The sequence below is a fragment of the Haliotis asinina genome, chromosome 14 (genome assembly GCF_037392515.1).
Source record: "Haliotis asinina isolate JCU_RB_2024 chromosome 14, JCU_Hal_asi_v2, whole genome shotgun sequence".
Taxonomy (NCBI): Eukaryota; Metazoa; Mollusca; class Gastropoda; order Lepetellida; family Haliotidae; genus Haliotis; species Haliotis asinina.
In genome coordinates this window covers 34,002,534-34,025,063 of record NC_090293.1, presented here as the reverse complement: position 1 = coordinate 34,025,063, position 22,530 = coordinate 34,002,534, and the positions used below count along the sequence as shown (strand labels likewise).

At 43.0% G+C, this 22,530-nt stretch overlaps 1 protein-coding gene across 2 annotated transcripts in view; it reads right to left on the bottom strand.

The window, feature by feature from the left end:
* Positions 1 to 22,530, bottom strand: part of LOC137261986 (signal peptide, CUB and EGF-like domain-containing protein 1) — a 69,620-nt gene that overhangs the window by 33,245 nt on the left and 13,845 nt on the right. Inside the window, exon 1 of one of the 2 annotated variants that reach the window (XM_067799790.1) lies at positions 14,207 to 14,891. The exons of the other annotated variant lie outside the window; for it this stretch is intronic. Within the exon in view, the coding sequence (XP_067655891.1) occupies positions 14,207 to 14,315 (109 nt within the window). The 5' untranslated portion in view covers positions 14,316 to 14,891. Of the gene's footprint in view, positions 1 to 14,206; positions 14,892 to 22,530 lie in introns of those variants that run through there. 2 annotated transcript variants of the gene reach the window in all.

Sequence of the window (22,530 nt, the reverse complement as noted above, 5' to 3'; positions counted from 1 at the left end):
CACATGTAAGATATGGGGTCATCTCCTGGAGAGTGCAATCTACCTCATGTGATGTTTCCCCCACGACTACTACTAGGTACGATAGGCCCTGGCGTGGAAAGGGGTGAATATTGAGCGAAGGAGATATTTACATCATTAGTACCAGCTTTATCTCCGTCATCATAAAGGTAATTACCTGCGCCTCTGTGGATCATCTTACAATTTGATCGCCGACTGTGCAGTTTAATTGGAAAAGGTATGCGGGGGAGCAGTATCAAGTTCTGGCCCGTCCTCCCTCCGTGTCCGACCCAAGACACGCGGGTTAATACAATTATAATACGTCTTAGCCGGAGTTCCCAACGACGAGAAACCTTCTCACTACAGGGTTCTTCAGGACAGAACACCTTACGTTGGTAGATATGCATGTTTAAACATTGCATGTAACTTATGAATGGCCGTAAGAAAGTCCCTCACTCACTAGAAAGAAACAAAATAAATCATGATACCCCCTGGTGATAAATGGCTAGAGAATGCAACACAAGTCTCACACTCAACCTTGAATAAAACGCTGCATAAAAGATACGCTAATTCTCGCACTCACACAGTGATGGATGGCTACAAGAATTAATAAATATGTCGCACTCAATCAACGAAGAATGGCAAGAAGCATGATATAGTGCATTCACTCAACGATAAATGGGACTCAGTATACCGCACTCAATCAACTATGAATGGCCACAAGCATGAAACAATATATCGCACTGACTCAACGATGTAATGGCCACAAGCATGAAACAATATATCGCACTAATCGCACTCACTCAACGATGAATGGCTAAAAACACAGGTGCTATGTGTTCTTTGGAAAATACAACAGTAAGATTTTTTGGAAGTAAGATTGGTCGGTAGCCTGTTTGTTAAAAAGCTTACTCGAAGACTTGGTTCGTATCCCACTCAGGTACACTGTATATAGTTTCAGGTGTTCACCTTCTGTTGTCGTAATGGCCCACCACCCGTAAACACAATGAGATCATGACGAAAGTGTGAACCTAAACGATAACCCGTACCCACGGGGATGGGAATGTGTTTGAGAGTGATAGAATGAATAGTGTTGAGGCCAGTTTAAACAGAATTCCAGTTTCATTGGGTCTCAGATCTCTTCCCTTTTGGTAAAAGTACATGCGTACTCTGTCTCACGGTTCCTGAACCATATTAGTTTTCCTGCTGTCAAGCCTTCTCTGCAGTGCCAAAACCTTAAATGAAGCATGTCTAGACTTCCTCAGGTTCAGGTCTGATTCTCTGGACTCCCTGAGTCTCCTTTTCAATTTATAATAGCTTTGTTTGTTACTATGAACATTATATCTATTCAGAGACTACACGCGCAAGAATGTTTCTGTTGAACCTAGCAACATGGCTAGGACCAGCCGGGATTCGAACCCGTACTCACGTGCACAGGTCTCGGACTTTTTGTAATATCACAACTTCGCAAACTTTGGCTACACATGCCTAAAGGATGCTTACAAAGTGTTCGATGCTTTCGGTGGCTACGTGTCTGTTAGTGTGGAATTCACTTGGGAAGTGATATATATGTTCGTTTATAAGGTGTGATCGAGCTCAAGGGAGCAGATTAAATGTTTGTGTCTCATGAACATCAACGTTATCAATTCCAACACAATACGCAACACGTCTACATAATCCTCACGAACAGAAGAATGGGCTTATTCGTATTGTGCCAGGGTAAGGGTTTACAGACTCTCAACTTACGAGAATTTCCGTAAATAAATACCGGAATTGGTGTTGAATGGCTCCGTGTTTCGAGCAGACTGTATACTAGACCGTCGCGCAACATGTCTTGTGTTTACTTATCTAATTCACTTCATGAAGATTTGCTTTAGCTGTTTGCATTCTGCACAATTTGTAAAGCGAGACTGCACAAACACTCTACTAGGACCAGATTGGAGTAGTCTCATTAGGAACAGGCTACGGTGTCTCGAGCCGGGCGAGAATGTTAGCCGGACGACCTCGATCGCTACTTGTTACAGGCGAGATTTCACGAGATGTTATCTGTGACATCACAATGACCTCTGACACGTCATGCCGCCTGCCACCCACATGTATCTGCGCGGTGGAGAGCACAAACCGCATTGTATAACACGCCAGTTTGCTTTACTATCAATAGATAGCGATCGCCTATCCTCCGTGTCTACAAGATATATGAACGGGTGGAGGGGCGACTGGGTGCAGCGTTCTGCTGTAGGTAGTCGGGGCGTTCTCTAACATACCAGGAGATACTATGATCGACGATTTACTCGTCGGAATCATGAGTACCCGCTGCATCGTCAGCAACCACCTGTTGCATCGTCGTCACTGTACCTGCCAATGTATTTGCATCGTCTCTACGTATGTCATCGTGCGAGCAGGTAAACAGCCAGACTGCGAAGCGTATCAGAGGAAGATTAATGTTTTACTTCCAAAAGAAACGGTGTTCTTGACAGATCAGACGAGCCGCTTCGAAACATTAACTCCTTCAGAAATAATGCCAGATGTCAAAACGCTTTCTTCGTTAAAAATGTGAAAATTTATCACTGATAAACTTTTGAATACTATGGATACATTGTACATGCAACTATTTTAGTGAGCGTGGAGTACAACAGGGTAGACGTTCAGCTCATCGCCTCAGAGATCAACGGCGGAATCCAAGTAGACGAGTAAATTGGAAACCCATCACTGATGTTTAAGCAAAACCAGCAAGGAAGAATACCAACTCCCCCATCCTCGATTTAGGAATGTTAACGTTATCTCCTCATATCTTTAATACCTATCCGCTGTACATCTACAATGCAACAACATTACCATTTATATTAGTTTAATACCCCTCCACTTTACATATACAATACAACAATGCCCGTGTTTATATGAGTTCAGCACCCCTCACTTCTTCACCTACTACACAATAATGTTCCAATCAGAGTGAACATTAACTATTGTCGTGCGAGGGTCTAATTCACTGTAAACCATACTGTAACTGTATTGCAGTGTTCCTGATTCAGTGAAGGACGGCAGTGTCTTATATGTAGACTGACAGTCAATGATAAATATGAATCTTCTGGAATAGCAGGAATAATCCGGCTTTTGGAAGATACTTCTGGCACCGCTCTGGAAACACTGTCAAAGTTACCGCCAGCTGACTGATATTTTCCCTTGCTTAATCCCTTTCCCAACGCCACTGTATTTTTATTACCTTTGAATTTACACCTCCACTCGATCCATTTTGTATTGCCATTGTCATTCCTTTAAACTAATTTGTATTGATACGTATACCTGTTTTATTTTTGATATAACTGCTAATTGCATATCATTTCTGTGTTGCTTATTTTTTTACATTGATTTCATATACGTACAGATTTAAGTTAACTTATAGTTTCGGTACGAAACCTGTTATCGTTTATACCTCCTGTAATACCACTCCAAACTGTTTCAATATTTATATACTTTCGGGAATGCACTCCGGTGCATTCCACAATAGAACAATGTCACAGCTCATTGCGCTAACATAACTATATATCCATAATACAATGTTAGAGTTTATCTAGCCTGTATCATAACTATATTTCCATAACACAATGTTACAGTTTATCTCTCCTGTGACATAACTATATTTCCATAACACAATGTTACAGTTTATTTCTCCTGTGACGTAACTACCTATCAATAATACCATATCAGACTTCATCACTCCTGTAACATAACTATATATCCAGAATAACATGCTACTGTTTATTTCTCCTGTAACATAACTATATATCCAGAATAACATGCTACTGTTTATTTCTCCTGTAACATAACTATATATCCAGAATAACATGCTACTGTATATTTCTCCTGCAACATAACTATATATCCATAGTAACATGTTACTGTTTATTTCTCCTGTAACATAACTATATATCCATAGTAACATGTTACTGTTTATTTCTCCTGTAACATAATTATATATCCATAAGGATCGACAACATCGTTCAAAATAACTGAACTCGACGGTCACAGCATATAACTACCCTATACCCCGCAGATCTGCAGTCACTATACAATGTTACAGATGTTATCTCCTGTAATACCTAGCCAGCTGACAACTGTAATAAAACAAATGGTGCAGTTCAAAGGTCATGATGGTGCTACACAATTCCTCTCCGGCAATACGCTATCGTTACAATTAATAACATGTAATACCACATACCTCGGCATTCATAGCACCAAAGTATTAAAGCTTATCTTTCTTGTAGTGTCTCACTGCCCCTAAGCAGCAACAGTATATGGGTAGATGAGCAACGGCCGCAATGCATTAGCGGCCTTGGAATGTTAAGCTGCCTCAGAGTGTAGAACCCAGGCTGCCAGCAAGATGCTTGAATGTCCCAGTTCACGTTGTCATCTATTCCGTTCGGTACTCGATGAACAAAAACTCAGCGGACTAACACTTAGTCCCTGAATATATGTAAATTTGATAGTTAGAAGCAACCCCATTTAAATTGGAAAGGAGCCCCAGAGAGAGACATCTGGGGAAATCTAGACATGCTTCTAGTGCATTAAACTGCAAGTCTTAAGGGCTAGATAGCAGGGACACAACGGGGTTCAAGGTCTGTGAGACAGATTGACAAACCACTTGTTATAGTGTGGTGATTAATCAAACCCCTGGACACTTTCCACTTCCAGAAGTCAGCAAGCCTAAGATTGGTCACCCATGCAGTTCTTCTCCGTTGCCAGTTCTAGTTCATTTGGGGACATGTTCACTACGCTGCTACTTAACAACGCTATTCACCATCCCGAACTTACTAACACCATCTTATATCCGGAAACTCTGTTAATCATTCTGGTTATACAATGTTAATGCAGTACCTGAGCAAATTCCATTATCTTTTTACAATCTTGTGAATGTGATAATTCTGTAAGTAGCCCTCAGACGTTCTGCTATCATAACGTCACAAGCAACATATATATAAATCCTGCTCAGTTGTTGTGCCAACCGTCTTTCATATAACTCGGCAAATACCGCGCAACCGTTCTGCTAACACGAGCTGAAGTATGATGGAATTCAGCCATTATCCAAAAGATGGCATGCTGTCTCTCACATGCTGTCTGCGCACGCACGCACACGCACACGCACACGTACACACACACACACACACACACTGCAAAAAAGACGCTCGAAAGATGTCGTGTGGCCAAATTTGATTTTATTCATTCCATCTTGGCCGTATCATTTCCTCAGTATGTCGCCGTGGACAGTCAGGCGTAAAAGGGGGAGCATTGTTAAAGACTGTACTAAGACATTTCCCTAACACATGAAGCAATATCCTATGTAGTTGTCATGGGGTACTTGCGACAGGAACAAGCTGTTTGAAGACGAAGTTGCGCGCATGCTTGCCATGGCGCACATTCCTCAAGAAAGCACCTCTGACTGTAGTTCGTTCACCGCTTTATGCCTGCAGAATGGGGCAGGCTATAAACCATACAATCATTTCATGGAGGGTTTAGGAGAAAACTAATTTTGCCACTACTCGTTTTGCCGTAAATGCCACAGAATATGGGTCATGGCTTTCGCCAACTAGTGATAAATATGATTTAAGTAAATTAAATGACGAGGGTGTCGAACCGGACCCACAGCGCCATGTATATCTGCAGCGATCATGTTTTCTTCAAAGTGTTCCAAACGAATCTTGCATAATGGGCAAAATAGCAGGTTACTGTCAAAGGAATCTGAAAGAGAATTTCTTTTAAGAAATATTTACATCAAAAACTCATCATGAACAGGCCGATGCCCTTGCAGACTGGACGATGATCAATGCTTTGCGCTTGTCACTTGAGATAGCATTTCCCAAACAACTAACTCCAAGAAATAGCACCTAGACGTAAGGTCCTATCGCCGTGAAATCGCAAGTCCTCGTCAGACTATCGGCTTCATCAAGATGCACTTCGCCGGTCTTGTCTCCGTCCAAATATTACATTGTTGGCCGGATTAGAGTTTGTTCGCGAGCGGAAAAGGATTTCAGATATACGCAAGGAAGGTGTGTATGACATCTGGTTGTGAGATGATACTTCAGAAGCTGGGAGTAATGGTTTCTGCTTTGCCCCGGAACTTGAATCAGACCCTTCGTCACATAACGCTGGTCGTATCGTCAAGCAGACTCGAGTTCACACAATGGAGGGAGGAGCATGGCTAGTTCATACGGCTTTAAAAAACATGCCAGAATTTGATCCCTCGTTTAGAGGGAGAGACATCATAAATCCTAACTCCGATGATAACATCGAAGAGACGCGGTCACAAAACTGGCCCAGAACTGTTGGTGGTTGGAACGGGTTTACACGACAGTCGTAAGTTGACTCACCTGTGAGTTGCCATTGTAGCCATGCGTGCCACAGACTGCTTACACACATGTATATACAACATATCATTGACAGTTTGGTAATCTCAGTGTCTTAGAGTACCAAACCTTCTGGCAGGATTGTCGACCTGGCGTCACTTGCAGGACACCAGTGTCCTGACGTGGTTGTTCTGCCATGTCCGAACTCCGCTTAGGCTTTCACATCATACGGCATACATACACACGATAACAGCACTAATATTAAGCAGTGGTTGCAAGATCACACAGAGGCATTCTCAGAGCGCTACAGTATCACGCAGGCCAATAGGTCCGTGGGCAATCGATTTTCATCCTCAACATGGAAACTATACAACATATAATAATTACCCATAGTCATGTCCAACTGTCCACTCATGAACATATCCATATATATAAAAATACCCAGGAGTACTAGTCAATGCTTTTTCAAAATCATACCCTTATGCATACTCAAGAACATACCCTAAAATAACCCAGGTCATATCCGAAGACATACTCAAAATCATACTCTAAACCTCCTTCAGATCATATCCGGAGACATATTCAAGATCATGCCCTAAACCTACTCCAGGTCATATCCGAAGACATATTCAAGATCATACTCTGAAACACCTCCAGGTCATATCGGAAGATATACTCAAGATCATACCCTGAAACTCTTCCAGGTCATATCCGAAGACAAACTCAAGATCACACCCTAAAACACCACCAGGTCATATCCGAAGACAATCTCAAGAACATACCCTAAAACTCCTCCAGGTCATATTGGAAGACATATTCACGATCATATATGCTCAGGAATACAACCTCGTGGATGACCCAATGCATACTCATGGATATGTACTAATTCATCCTAAACAGGCTTCAACCTCTCACCAAAATCTGTCCATATTGACGATTTTGATACATAGTCGTTCTCATGCAAGGGGAGGGTCAGGTCCAGCGTCCCCATAGGCCCCACCGCCCTGGATCCGCCGATAGACTGGGTTGCTACGGGAAGGGTTTGCGATAGGGGTGTGCGGCAACTTCACTCGACTAAATCCCCGCTTACAAAGCAGTGAGATATTGTTTGTTTATCAAGATAAATATAAATCACTGGTCTGATGGTATCTGGTCAGGTGCAAAACATCTATCACACATAGTGGCCATTCTGTGACAGGACAACACTGGGGCTCGTGTGACAGAGGCCCCGAGTCGGAACCCCGTTCACATGACCAGACATATGTAACAGAGGCCTTGTGGAGACCGAGATTGCCATCACACTAGACAGGTGAACGCACCTGGATACAGCTACATCACTGACCTAGACAACGGGTCATTGCTTGTACGGGTCAGGGGTAACCCGAACGCGTCAGTTGGGGTGGGGGAGGTGGGTGGTGTATAGTAGCTCACTGAATACAGGATCGTTAGATAAGCATGTGAGCGCTAATGGAGTGGAACGTGCGATAAATGAGCAGTAATATGAGAATTAGTTAGACAGCATGAAACGTATCACACTTCCCTCTGGAAGGTCAAACGGGTTCTCATTTGACAATGTTGAGCACCACGAGGGGTCAGCCCCCACTGTGTTGTACAATGTCAATAACAGGGTTTGCACGGGTTTTTTTTTCAATTTAAACAGGGGACATGTATTTCAATGGTCTATACACATGTATATAAACAACAATATATTCCATCTTCCAAGGTCAGGACACGATGATATATGAAACGGTGTAGAGTTTACGCTTTTCATACGAAAACAAAACGAAACCCAATACATAAAACGTGGCAGTAAATCGATGATGCTGTTGATACTGTAGCTACACATCATTTGCAATTCTGTGCATCGTATTGCTAAGACCAAACAACCGTCATCAGATTTCGATCACGGTTTTCCAAACTCGATCTGAAACCACGATCTTGTATCCCCAGTAGTTTCAGATGTTTACAGTTCCAGAACATATTAGGACCATAACTGAGTAAACGTCAGTTCATTCTGCCGAGTATGGTCTAGATCAACAAGATCAACAAGACCTAGATCAACAAGATCTAGATCAACATGATCAACAAGACCTAGATCAGCAAGACCTAGATCAACACGATCTAGATCAACAATGCCTTGGGTAAGCTGTATGCACGAAGAGCAGAATAAACAAAACTATCACCAGACAAATCAGACCGACGACGTGAAAACATGTCTATCCCACTGCCCTTTCGGTGGGCGGGGTGAGGGCGTTTAAAGATCGGGGGTAATGGTATGGGTGGTCTAATCACATGTGACAAATGATCACATGATGTATGGTCTAAGAACTGCCGGATTGGTTTGACCAATGGCAGGACGGGGAAGGTGACCACAAAACAGATGTTGCGACACACGTTTTGTCGCACTTCAGCAGGGGCGATGGGGTAGTCTAGTCGTTAAAGCGTTCGCTCGTCGACCGTCGATGACCCGGGTTCGATTTCTCACATGGGTAAAACCAAACTCACTCATGTACTCACTCACATATCTGCATAGTAATCCAAAGTTCCGTGACAGAGAGGTAACTGATACAATCCTTTCTGAAGCCACTCTGTTTTAAACCAGGTTTGCACAACAAACTAGTGCAGGTCGCGGAGCTGATTCAGATGCATGAAACCGGTATCTCGACTTGTAACGGAAGTTGCAAACACACGAAAACACAGTTGAAAACCTCCAGGTTTCTATATTCATTCAAGGCATGCGTCGGCTATGTGCCAGTACCTATATTAAGCAAGTAACCCATAGTCACCTTTGTCGTAATTGAAACAACAGCTTCTAAAATGTCTCTTTAACATAATGTTGAGATAATATTTCCTCAAAAGGCGAAATAATGGTCAATATTCATTCTGCAATTCATGTTGTATTGATACGAGGAATTAAGTCACCATGAAAATACCTCATCAGGTCGGGAAGTTTAAAGTGCGATTACAGGTTTAAAGAAACATGAAAGACAGGCAAGACCAAAGATCATGAAAGGTGGGAATGCCATCCGAAATCGAGAGATGACTGGGTCAATGTGCAGCTATTGGTCCAAGTGGCTTTTAGGGAAAGGCACAATCCAGCTACACAAAGTTGCTGCTGACTTAATCAGACACATATATGTCTACAGAGATCAGTATTGCTGGCAAGGTGAGAAGGTTTAGGGCCTTACCCGACGACAAGTCAGATGCTTGTGGACACTGAACGGCATGTAGCGTTGTCTTGTAACATGGCTTCGCTCGAGAAGGACACAGCAGTAAGTTTAGGAAAGGAAGCATCGAGAATATATTTTGGCTGCTGAAAAAAACTTTGGCCTAGGGCCCAAACAGTCTTTCAGGGCATTGATGGATGTTCTAATATTTACACTGTCATAGGTCCAAATGAATTGTCTGATTCTTTTCAAAGGAACAAATAACGTTTTGAAAACATGTTTGTTCTTAAACAAAAGACTCGGCAGTAAAATCAAAGTCATGAACGAAAGCCATGTTGTGTTGTAAGTGGACAATTTTGGTTAGAGACTGAGGTGTTGGTCAGTTGCATATAGCACACTATAACAGTTTCATTAACTGAGGAGTGTCGAATAGATTCATGTGGTAAGGGTCGTTTTAGGAATATTGTTTTAGTGAGATCAAAACACGTCATTAAAGGTAACACGCACCTGTGTATATACTATATGTTGTTACTATCATGGACACCTGACGGCGTTCGATGCTGCTCGTAATTTAGATCACTGATTCGTCTGTGTCGTCAACGTTCAATAAGCTTTTCCGAACCAAAGATCTATGAATTTCTATATTTGTCACAAAAAGTGGATATTATGAGACACTGTAGATGTTCACGAAGGTTAGACGACAGATGTACATTGCACCATGCTTAAAGTTCAGCCAACACTCCAATATGTAACCAGTCATGTGAGAGCCTTCAAGTCTAGATGACTGACTTGAAACATCCATTCATACTTACGCTTTGACAATCCAAGCTGCTTCAGGTTGAAAGCGTTTAGAACGTTCAGTACCTGCGCTGCCTGGATACGAGGGGTTCTGTATACGCCAGGTAAGAGAGTGTACAGGAAAAGGTGTGTGATAAGCGCACTATCTTCCAGGTTGAATAGACAGATGTACATGTACACGTGGTGCGAAAATACAACAAAGGGATTTCAATACGCCTCTGACATCGTATTTATAAACAAGCGCTAAAAGTCACTCACAGAATTTACATTAACTTAAATCTTAACAGGAGGATGAAGGCTGATAGATAGCATCCGCTGTATTGAAGACCACCCTAAGATCCGCTTAATAGCTGCACAGCGTAGCAGAAGGTTTCGATGCAGAGAAGAGTAAGACCCTGTGTACTGAGGAACCTCGGTTACCCGCACTACGCCATTTGTTTCCGGATTTTCAAGATTGGTTCCAAAACTTGCTGATATATTACTACTTGGAACTGTTTTATCGTGCAAAAAGTATTTAATATAAAAATACGAAACACTTAAAGATAATAACGAAAAAACTGACAGATAGCAAAAGGTAAAATCATTGCGAGTTATTGACTCACCACCATCACCCCTACCCTGAAGTCCTGAACGGGATTTAAAGGTAAGAACTCCATGGAAAACGGGGTATATTCTAAGATGTTAAACGTTCACCTTTTAAGACTGCCTTAAACAGCAACAACAACATAAAGTATTGTTTGCAGTGCCTTCCGGTAAGTATGAATCATGCTATTTTACCATCACATTATTATATTATCATGACTGTGTTATCTAAATTTAAGAGACCAAATAGCCTTGAATGAGTGAGCAAGGATTAAAGTAGCAAAGGCAGTTTCAGTATGTCAGCTACATGAGTCACCCCAGACGTTACCAACGTAGGCGAATCTAAGATTACTACCCACCCACCCTTCCCCAACGTTCATCAGATCTTGGTTTACCAAGGGTAGCAAACTTGTATCGAGAGTTTCATGTCATGGCATAGCTGTGCTATCAAATACGATTATTCTGGTTATATTACCATTGTTTTAGAATGATTAATATCCTGGACACATCAGCCAACACAGTTTCGTTCAGGAAGTGACGTCATCGCCGCCATCTCTCCTATCTCCCATAGCAGATTTCTTTCGCTCATGAGTGTAGTTTGGTTGGACGGCAAGAGCGCTGATCCTTTCCAATCAGTCTCAGAAAAGTATTAGGACAGAAATAGTTCCATAGCATTTATGGAAGAAAAAGGATAATTTGTATATTGGATAAGCTAAAATATCGGAGACCAGCAACCATGTACCGAACTGACCTAAATACAGCGAGGGGAGATAACCGTACTGAAATCGCCTTAAACGTACCACAAATATATTTCGTGACTAGTATATCTTACGGTTTCAATTGATATTTAAAAGTAAGTTCCACAGACATTACGTTTAAATGTTTGGTGTTGTCGTGGGTGTATGTTTATTTCCATAGTAACGACAAGTACAGAGTGAGCCACAGTTGAGGGGTGTTCATGGGGGTCGGCGTTGGGTGGATGTTATGACTAAGTTTTGACAGCTATTCCAGGATGTTGTCGTTGACGTGACAGAAGCGACACCTGTTGGCGAACCCTATCACGACAATCGTGAGATATAAGGTCATGGTGTATATATAGTCATAACAAGGAGCCGGTGTCGACCTGCACCGTCCCCGTTAGAAATCAGCACTTCCACTGAATGTTATCCTAACTGTCTCATTCCTAATCATTTATTTATGTCATGCCGTGGTTTTACAGATCTTTATAAACAAATCATTTTCTCTGCAGTATTACAACATTTGAATAATTATTTAATGTCTGAATAGCTACATTTTATACGATAATTACGATTTTATAATTGTTTCACCCAATTTCTTCAGCAATACATTCATGTTCAGTGTGAATACATGTTGTTTTATGTCGTTTTAAGAAAATGCGACATCACAAACTCCAAAGTGAATTTATGTTCTCGTTTTGAATGAGCAAGTGCGTGAGATTTAGGTTTAAGCCGCTTTTAGCAATATTCCAGTGGGATACGCAGGATATGGGCTTCACTCATTGTACCCACGTAGGAATCGAACCCGGGTCCTCGGTGTGATGAACGAACTCTTTAACCACTAGGCCACCCCACTGCCCGTCACTTTTTGAAAGACTTGTTATCCTCCAGGAGAACCATCGCCCCGTCTCAAGTGCCGAATCCATGCATATATCTTACAGAAATCATAGAGAAGCTATTTCTTCCAAACCAATTGATGGATGTATTGAGTTTACCTCATTCTAAGAAACCTGAATATATTTACGGCTTGGCTATGTTTGGACTCCTCTTTTTCAGACTCGAAATGAAAGTGCTTTCTTCCCTACTGCCTGAGTATCGTCACGGGGAGACTAGCTTATGAGCTGTACAGGCTAGTAAATCACCGAGAAATTGGATGACTTGAGCGCGCAAACCCTGCTAATGCTATTCATTTACAACACGTTATTAGATCATGTCCAGACAGTTTTACTGACCGCGGCCAGACGACTGGTCAAGATGTCAACATGGCCAAGCCCCCAGCAATTCAGCGAGTCTGACGTCACGCACGTGCAGGACAAAGCCGTTATGGCGTTGCGAGCCACGAGGAGGGTGTAATGCGTGTTAAATCTGTCTGCGGTCATGGCTGATCCACATGTCTACAAGCCAGGCACTAATTGTGTGTCTCTGCAGCGTCAGATCCGTGTCTTACAGTGTTACAACAGTGCCTGAGTCGGTCAAAACCATCCTGCCTACGGAGAATTGAACTTTTTAAAGACTACAACAATTCTCATAAAATCACGACTTGATGTTAATGTAAATATTTCATCCCGAACGTTTCTTCAGTAATCGATATAGATTTTGGTGAAGTGTTCAATGTTGGGGGTTATCGCGTCCAGTGCAATATCGTGTCTAGCCAGCGTGACCTTGAAGAGCAACTTCCGTGACCTTAATGACCCCGCCACGTGACCAGACTTGCAATCTACTTCGTTCATGACATTCCAGCAGTATGATAATCACATCCTTGAGAACTAGACCACATAGGAGCATAGGAAAACATTATGTAACTTACATATATGTTTAAGCTACGGAAACTTTGGAAAAAAAGCAGCCGGGTCCATAGATCTATTTCGTGTATGGAGTTTACTTAAGAAAGTTTCTTCACAGACAAATATTCGCCTAGTAACACATCAAATGGGCGCTGATAAGAAATAATCAAAGATTTAACATCCTTTCTGGAAGAAAACTTAGAAATTGGGCAAGAACATGCAATGCTACAAGCAGCTGATAACATCGTAAAGTATTTGGAGGGTTTAGTCAGGCTCTACATCAACGTTTGCATTCTCCGCTAAACACCAGCATTCCGTCATGAGCAGCGTTTACACCTGACGTGTACGGGCTTAGCCCAGGTAGACGGTTCAGGTGACACAGTGTTACACTGACAGCAGCGTCTCAAGCTCCATCACCCCTCCACTGTACCAAACAGACGACCCGGAGAGACACAGGTCGTCTAAACTATTGGGCTCCGGTGTAAACATGGCTATCTGGTGGGGGGCGGCCCCTACTCTCATGTGTGTGTGGGTAGGTGGGTGGTCGCTGGTGTACAACATGTAACCACGGTGCAGTGGCAGTCGTTACTGCCGTGTCAAAACCGTCAGGGTCTACATACAGGACACGACTCACACAAGCAAGCCAACGCCGCTTCTTACATAATCCCTACTTACAGATCTCTGGGTTATAGGAAGTTTGTTGAGAAGGAAGTTTTAGAAAAGGCTAAAGTATAAATAAGCCTTCGGTTTAGGAGTGTATTTTCGCTTAGGTTAGTGTGTAAATTAATCATGAATCTCACCTGCCTTTTGACGATTCCTTTTCTTTCCCAGCGTTTCCAGTGGGAGAGAGAGAAGGAGGAACAACAAGCATCCGTGAACAAGGAGAAGAGTCGGCGTCCCCCACCTCATATCCTCACTCAGATAGACAGACGGGCCGAGGGAGGAGTTGTCAGAGGTGATGTGTGGCTTAGGTGCTGTTGACGAAGTTACACGAGGCCGACGTCCACACTGCTACTGTCGGCGGCCATTGCTTTTCCGCCACGTGCTAGTCTCATCACAAGAATCAATTCGTCCAGTGTCTTCGGTTCATGTCATAACCGAAAGTTTTCAATTCGCGCTGTGATTTGATTGGAGGATATCACCACCGCGTAAATGCAGATAGAGAATATTTCTCTTAAGTAAAAGTACAAGCCGCGAGAGGCGCTACTCTGTACATAAGTCTGTTACGGGTGCAGGACACGTCAGAAAACTTTGTCTTAAGACATGCTGACAATGTTTCCCCTGGTCGCCGTATTCCTTGTGAAGTGAAGTATCCCAGGTTATCAGGAATGCCCAAGGGGTGGATACCACCCTGAGTCTTCTCTGCCGTGTACCCTCCGGTATTGAGTGACAGATGCAGCACAGAGGGGTTGGGATGGCATAACGTAGCTCGATCGCAGAGCGGGACCCGTACTCGGAGATACACTCACGGCGAGGGAGGTTCACCACTCGCCTGCTTGCCTGCCTGGCTGTCTGTCGCTAACACGCCCCTCGGTCGACCCGCGTTCGGGGAATCGCAAGGGGGAGAGCCCGTCTTCTGTTAACTGCTGGCTACTTCATCCCGTCCACTTGGCCACGAGATGTCTGCTTATTACGGAAACCAATTGTTTCAGGTAGAAAGAGGCGAAACACTTTGAAGTCTGAGATGAAAAAGACACAATTTGTGTTTCTTTCGTCGTCCAACTTAAGAGCAAAGGAAATTCTGTACGGGGTTAACGGCGAGGAACATCCGCAAATACGTCTTTTAGTCAGCCCAGCCTCGTATACACAGACTTCGACATATCGAAACAATCTATGAATTTGAAGAGTCAGCAAAGATTTATAATAACAGTATTGATCTCTGATACATTGTACATGGCCGTTACTTAGAAGCTGCATCAACAGTAGTAGTAGTAGACGAAGTAGTAATAGGAGTAGTAGTAGTAGTAGTAGAAGTAGCAGCAGCAGCAGTAGTAGTAGAGGTTGCATACGTTGTACATGGCCGTTACTTAGAAGCTGCATCAACAGTAGTAGTAGTAGTAGAAGTAGTAGCAGCAGTGGTAGTAGTAGAGGTTGCAGCAGTAGCAGTAGTAGTAGCAGTAGTAGTAGAAGTAGTTGTAGTGGTAGTAGAAGAAGCAGCAGCAATAGAACTAGTAGTAGTAATAGCAGTAGTAGTAGTAGTAGTAGTTGTCATCTGTATCATCATTATAATTATCACCTTCATCGCCAGTGATAGCAATTTTATTACAACAGCCATTCATGCTCACAGTATTATGATAAGTGGTTGTGTTCAACATCATTACAGCAGTAGAGGAAGTGGTGGTGTTGCATCACTGCATATGAAAAACGTCTACTTCGTCGACGAATAAACAACAACGACTACGACTACAACAATGAAACTGGGAACGACTCAGTCTACACACTTGTTGGTTTGGGGACTAAGTGAGTTTACTTTTACGCCGTTTTTAGCAATAATTCAGCAATATCAATACCAGCAATGGGCTTTATACATTGTATCTTTGTGGGGAATCGATCCCGGGTCTTCTGCGTGCTAAGCGAACGCTTTACCCACAACCCCACCGTCCGTTCACACCCGGCAGAATTACGATATCAGTTCAACATTATAAATGCTAACGTTCTTCCTTTTTGTATCAGTATCACCTGAAGAACATCTGAGACGTTCACGGAGGAAGACAGCTTACTGAGTGAGTGAGTTTGTTCTACGGCGCTCTTAGCAATATTCCACCAATATCAAGGCTGGGGACACCGGAAACGAGCTTCACACATTGCACCTATATGAGGAATCGAGTCTGGGTCTTCGGCGTGACGAGCGAACGCTTTGACCACTAGACTACCCCACCGGCCCTCTGCGTTGTCAAAACATCCTCTGTTCCTATCCGACCAGACAGTTATAAAGGTTGGTATTATGAAAAACATGACATGACGCCATGATTTCATTATCAGCTGTGAGACACGTAATTGACGGACGCTATGGGCAAGATGTGATCGCCTTGATCACTAGAAAACTGTGGGTAACAAACATCGCCTCAACTTATCACCACAATATTTCGGGTACCAAACATCACCTTGATCACCACAATACTGCAGGTAACAAACATGGCATCACCTTGACCACCACAATACTCCAGGTAACAAACAAACACCGCCTCGACTTGATCACCAGAAAACTGTAGGTAACAAACATCACCTTGATCACCAGAATACTGCAGGTAACACGCATCACCTCGCCTTGATCATCAGAAAACTGTAGGTAACAAACACCGCCTCAACTTGATCACCACAATACTCCAGGTAACAAACATCACCTGGATCACCAGAAAACTGCAGGAAACAAACATTGCATCGCCTCGATACTGTAGTTGAGCAGAATCACGCCTTAATTACAAGAAAACTGCATCTTACCAAAACCGCCTCAACTTGATCACTAGAAAGCTGCAGATAACAAACATCAAGTTGATCACAAAAATACTGCAGGTGACAAACATAGCCCCATCTTGATCACCACAATATTCAAGGTAACAAACAAACATCGCCTCGCCTGGATCGCCAGAATTCTCCAGGTAACAAACATCACCTTGATCACCAGAATACTGCAGGTAACAAACATTGCCTCAACTTGATCACCAGAAAACTGCAGGTAACACGCATCACCTAGCCTTGATCACCAGAAAACCGCAGGTAACAAACATCGCCTCAACTTGATCACCAGAAAACTGCAGGTAACACGCATCTCCTAGCCTTGATCACCAGAAAACCGCAGGTAACAAACATCGCCTCAACTTGATCACCACAATACTCCAGGTAAGAAACATCACCTTGATCACCAGAATACTGCAGGTAACACGCATCACCTCGCCTTGATCATCAGAAAACTGTAGGTAACAAACATAGCCTCATCTTGACCACCACAATACTCAAGGTAACAAACAAATATCGACTTACCTTGATCACTACAATACTCTAGGTAACAAACACCACCTTGATCACCACAATACTCCAGGTAACAAACATCACCTTGATCACCAGAAAACTGCAGGAAACAAACATTGCTTCGCCTCGATACTGTAGTTGAGCAGAATCACGCCTTAATTACAAGAAAACTGCATCTTACCAAAACCGCCTCAACTTGATCATCAGAAAACTGTATTAAACAAACATCACCTCAACTTGATCACCACATTACTCCAGGTAATAAACATCACCTTGATCACCAGAAAACTGCAGGAAACAAACATTGCTTCGCCTCGATACTGTAGTTGAGCAGAATCACGCCTTAATTACAAGAAAACTGCATCTTACCAAAACCGCCTCAACTTGATCACTAGAAAGCTGCAGATAACAAACATCAAGTTGATCACAAGAATACTGCAGGTGACAAACATAGCCCCATCTTGACCACCACAATACTCAAGGTAACAAACAAACATCGCTTCAACTTGATCGCCAGAATTCTCCAGGTAACAAACATCACCTTGATCACCAGAATACTGCAGGTAACAAACATTGCCTCAACTTGATCACCAGAAAACTGCAGGTAACACGCATCACCTAGCCTTGATCACCAGAAAACCGCAGGTAACAAACATCGCCTCAACTTGATCACCACAATACTCCAGGTAAGAAACATCACCTTGATCACCAGAATACTCCAGGTAACAAACATCACCTTGATCACCAGAATACTGCAGGTAACAAACATAGCCTCATCTTGACCACCACAATACTCAAGGTAACAAACATCACCTTGATCACCACAATACTCCAGGTAACAAACATCACCTTGATCACCAGAATACTGCAGGTAACAAACATAGCCTAATCTTGACCACCACAATACTCAAGGTAACAAACAAACATCGCTTCAACTTGATCGCCAGAATTCTCCAGGTAACAAACATCACCTTGATCACCAGAAAACTGCAGGAAACAAACATCGCATCGTTTTGTCAGTATTGATGAATCAGAAATATGACCCAAGACATTTGAATCACATCAGCCATGGAACATGAGACACAAAAATTCCCAAATCAAACAAGACATGAGACACCACATCACTGGATCACACAAGACATAAGGCACTATTTTCCTGGATAACACCAGACATAAGACACTATTTTTCAGGATCACACAAGACATGGGCACTATTTTCCTGGATCACATCAGACATGAGACACTATTTTTCTGGATCACAAGAGACACGAGACACTATATTCCTAAAATGGCTGGAGGCATGAGACTTCAAACACCTAACACTTGCATCATTACATTGTGGGGCTTGGTCACGAGAGCACAGTCAAGTTGACCTTACCAACAAATTTCGAACAATAAACTGCCTACACCCACCCACATACTGTGCTCTAGGACATTCGACATTTTCATACGTATATGAGAAGTTTTCATGAATTGTATGTACAGCAGTGATTGCGTGGGCTGGACGGGCGATGATTGGATGTCGACTTGTACTTGTGGGTCATCAGGAACTAGGTAAAAAAATCATCTTTTTTATGATATTTGTATACATATTAGGGCACCTACGCATAGTAGACATGCATCTGGATAAGACTGATATTCATATTAATATTCATGTAATTACAAATTAAACAGTTACAACCAAGCTGTTATGAATGTCAACGTTTAACTTTGATAAATACCGATCTGCACGACTCACTGTTTGATAGTCCTATTGTGCTAGAGTCAACATTAAAAGTAGGATGTAATAGGTCCTGCATCGCGTATTTTGAACCGCATGGGCGTTCATTTTGTCATTCATTTTTTTTGTAAATGTTTAATCAAGGACAGGGAACTCTCAAATGTTTTTCCAAATGTTAAGTGAGTGAGTTTTGTTTTACGCCGCACTCAGGAATATTCCAGCTATATGGCAGCCCGTCTGTAAATAATCCAGACAATCCAGTAATCAACAGCATGAACATTGATCTGCGTAACAGGGAATCGATGACATGTCAACCAGTCAACCAAGTCAGCGAGTCTGACCACCAAGTCCCGTTAGTCGCCACTTACGGTAAGCATGAGTCACTGAAGATCAATATTCTAACCTGGACCTTCACGGATCCCAAATGTTAAATGTTTACCTTCAAACTCGATGCCACGTGTGGGTACAGCATATATGGTGGGATTATAAGGACTTATAGATTTGTCGAATGTAGTACAGTAAGTAAAATAAAAGTAAAAGTAAAGTAAAATCGATCCTCTACCCGGAGTTGTGAATGCGTCCGTACAAGGACGACTGATAGGGTACCCGAAAAGGTCTTAAGCAACCCATGACTGCGATGGAAAACGACGAACGGGAGCAGGTGGCCTGGCACTCTGACGCAATGGACACATGTCATCGTATCCCAGCTGTGTAGGTCGATGCTCACAGTGTCAGTCACTGGATTGTCTGGTCCAGACTCGATACTTTACAGACCGCCGTCATATAACTGGAAAACTGTGGCAAAATAGCAAAAGTACAGTTTCGGGGCTGTTTTCTCGAACTATGAAATGTTATAGAGATGGGTGGCAGTTTAAAGGATGATGGGGGTGAAAGCTTCTTCAAAAAGACCATTGTGTGTGGGAAGGCAGAGGAGTGAGAGTGGGATGGGGGTGGGATGAGGGGGGAGGGGGTGATCAAGAAGCATGTAAACGGGTATTCAGGGTAGGAACGAGTTGGGTTGAGGGATTTGAGTTGGGGGTGAGAAAAGAGCGGTTTTACTGAGAGGGAGGAAGGTTGCTTCCGACCCGGCTTCCGTTCTTGCCGTACCTCTTCCTCCTGATTAATCTTAATTCAGTTATAGTTCTGACTCTGTATGTTGACAACATCGGGACCATAACCCCGTAAAACCCACATGCAACAGATGGGATCTGCGCCGTTTTGGAGTGGAACCATGGCGGATCCTGGTCGTCCTGTAATTCGATATTCATTAAGCTCGATTGCGGCACAGGGATCCCGTGAGTAGTTCTTAGGTCCTAATATCTGGATCGGGTCCGTGTCTAAAGGTCATTTTGCTTACGTGTGGATCCACAGTCCGGTGAGTGGATACCGGACTGGTTGGTAAACCAGGACTCCATGTGTGGATCCGAGGCTCTTGATTAAGAAAAACGGGCGCCAAGTGTCGTCGCCAGGCGTGGATCTACGGACCAAGAGTGTGGAGGGCTTCTGTATATGGATCCAAAGCTCACAGTCTCTACTGTCTGGTACATCAGTACATATCTGACTCGTATTCAATCTGCCCATCTCGACGCTGTCTCGGTTGTCCTGTGTGGCTTTCAAACGATATCTGCGCCTCAGCAAGATGCAATGCTGAGGGGGAGGGGTGCCAATTGAAACGAACGAATAAAAAAGACGATAAAATTTCTTTGTTGAATCTGTCTGGCGAATCGTTCCAACTTTCCACGCCATCTGAGAAGCTTGATACGATCTACATTCGGGACTGTGGGCGGCAAACATAGCTCATGACTATCTAACACACGTTTTTGTTTCAGAAAAATAAAATGGCGCAAAGGTTACTCAGTATATTCGTCTGCCAAGTAGTTTCTACTTCTGCAATGGCTTATGGTGTTTAAAGTGTATCGTCTCTACTTCACCGATAGATGCCTCAACTCAAGTGGTTAGCAGAAGGGTTACGAGCAAGGAGGTCTGGGAAGATGAAGAAATCTCTGTAGGGTTGGGGTTTGGGGGGAGAGGAGGGGTGATCAGTCAGGACAAAAAGTCATTATTGGCAGATTGACTACAAACTTGTAGACCACCTGCCAACAGCGGAAGTTGAGGGAATGTTGCAAATGTATCACAGCGCCCTTGAAAACAGTCGAGTCTGGACCAGACAAACCACGATAAGGCAGAACGAGCAAACGGTTATGTCAAAGGACAAACTGCCAAAGACCCGGGTTCGATTCTCCACATGGTCACAGCGTGTGAAGCCCAGTTTTGGTGTTACCATTCGTGATATCGCTGGAATGATGGTAAAAGCGGCGAACAACCGGGATATAAGCATCATCAAAAAACGTCACGGATCTCCGGATCCAATTAAGTAATGTCCCGCGAACACAAATAATGCGCACGGATGACAATACAAACCTCAAATATCAAGTGAAAACAACGGACACGAACAGCATACGGCTCAGTCTTGTATTCGGTGGTTGGATATGAAATTCGGGGCGATGAATATGTAGAGTGTTCCATTTCGGTGATTGATGAAGCCTACAGCCCATGTGTGTCGTGATAGCCAGATTCCTTCTAAAGGGCTCTTAGATATTTACCTCCAGAATATCAAGGTGACCAGATCCTTGAAAATTGGGACAGACAAAGCCTTCAGCCCTTGACTATCAAAATAGCCAAATCCTTGAAAATGGGGACATACAAAGCTTTCAGCCAATATCAAGTTGCCACGGTATCTTTGGAGACGAGGACAGATGAAGATCTTGCATAGCGTTATATAGTCACCGTTAGAGATTTCGTAATGTGGTGCGACTCAGGTGAACCAGGGATTCGGCAGATTAATGTGTTTCCACAACGGTCTCCACCATGATACTCTCATATCCCGTGCTAATTAAAACTGCCGGTTGAGTATTCTGAAAATCTGACTGAAAGGTACATGTTCCTCAATCCTGTCGAAACGTTCAACACAACCGAGTCGTGTGATGAGTTCCATGAGACAGCATAAAACATGTAAAAATCGCAAAAGTAAGTCGTTTGTGTGTAGCCCAGCCATGGCGTCAATCAGTGAAAGAGTGAGCTTTCGTCGTCCCTTCTGGAACTACCGAGATATTGTAGTCAAAATACCACTGTCATGCTTCTGAGAATTAATGAACGGTAAAGAAATGAAGTAATTGCTAAACTGTCTCGCAGCATTCCTCTCCACTACAAAGAGTAACGGTGGCGGCGGCGAGTGCACACCCGTCTACTCAATAAGCTGCCTCCAACGCTTGTTGAGATGTTTTAGATTTAGGAACTACGCAAGATGTAAATAATACTTTAGGTTTGCCCAAGTCAGGTCTGTTTGGAGGAGCGAAAAGGTTGTTTTTCATATTTAGATAGCTTAATTAGCTGACATCGTATATTTTCTAAATACACATTTTCATGCTATATTTG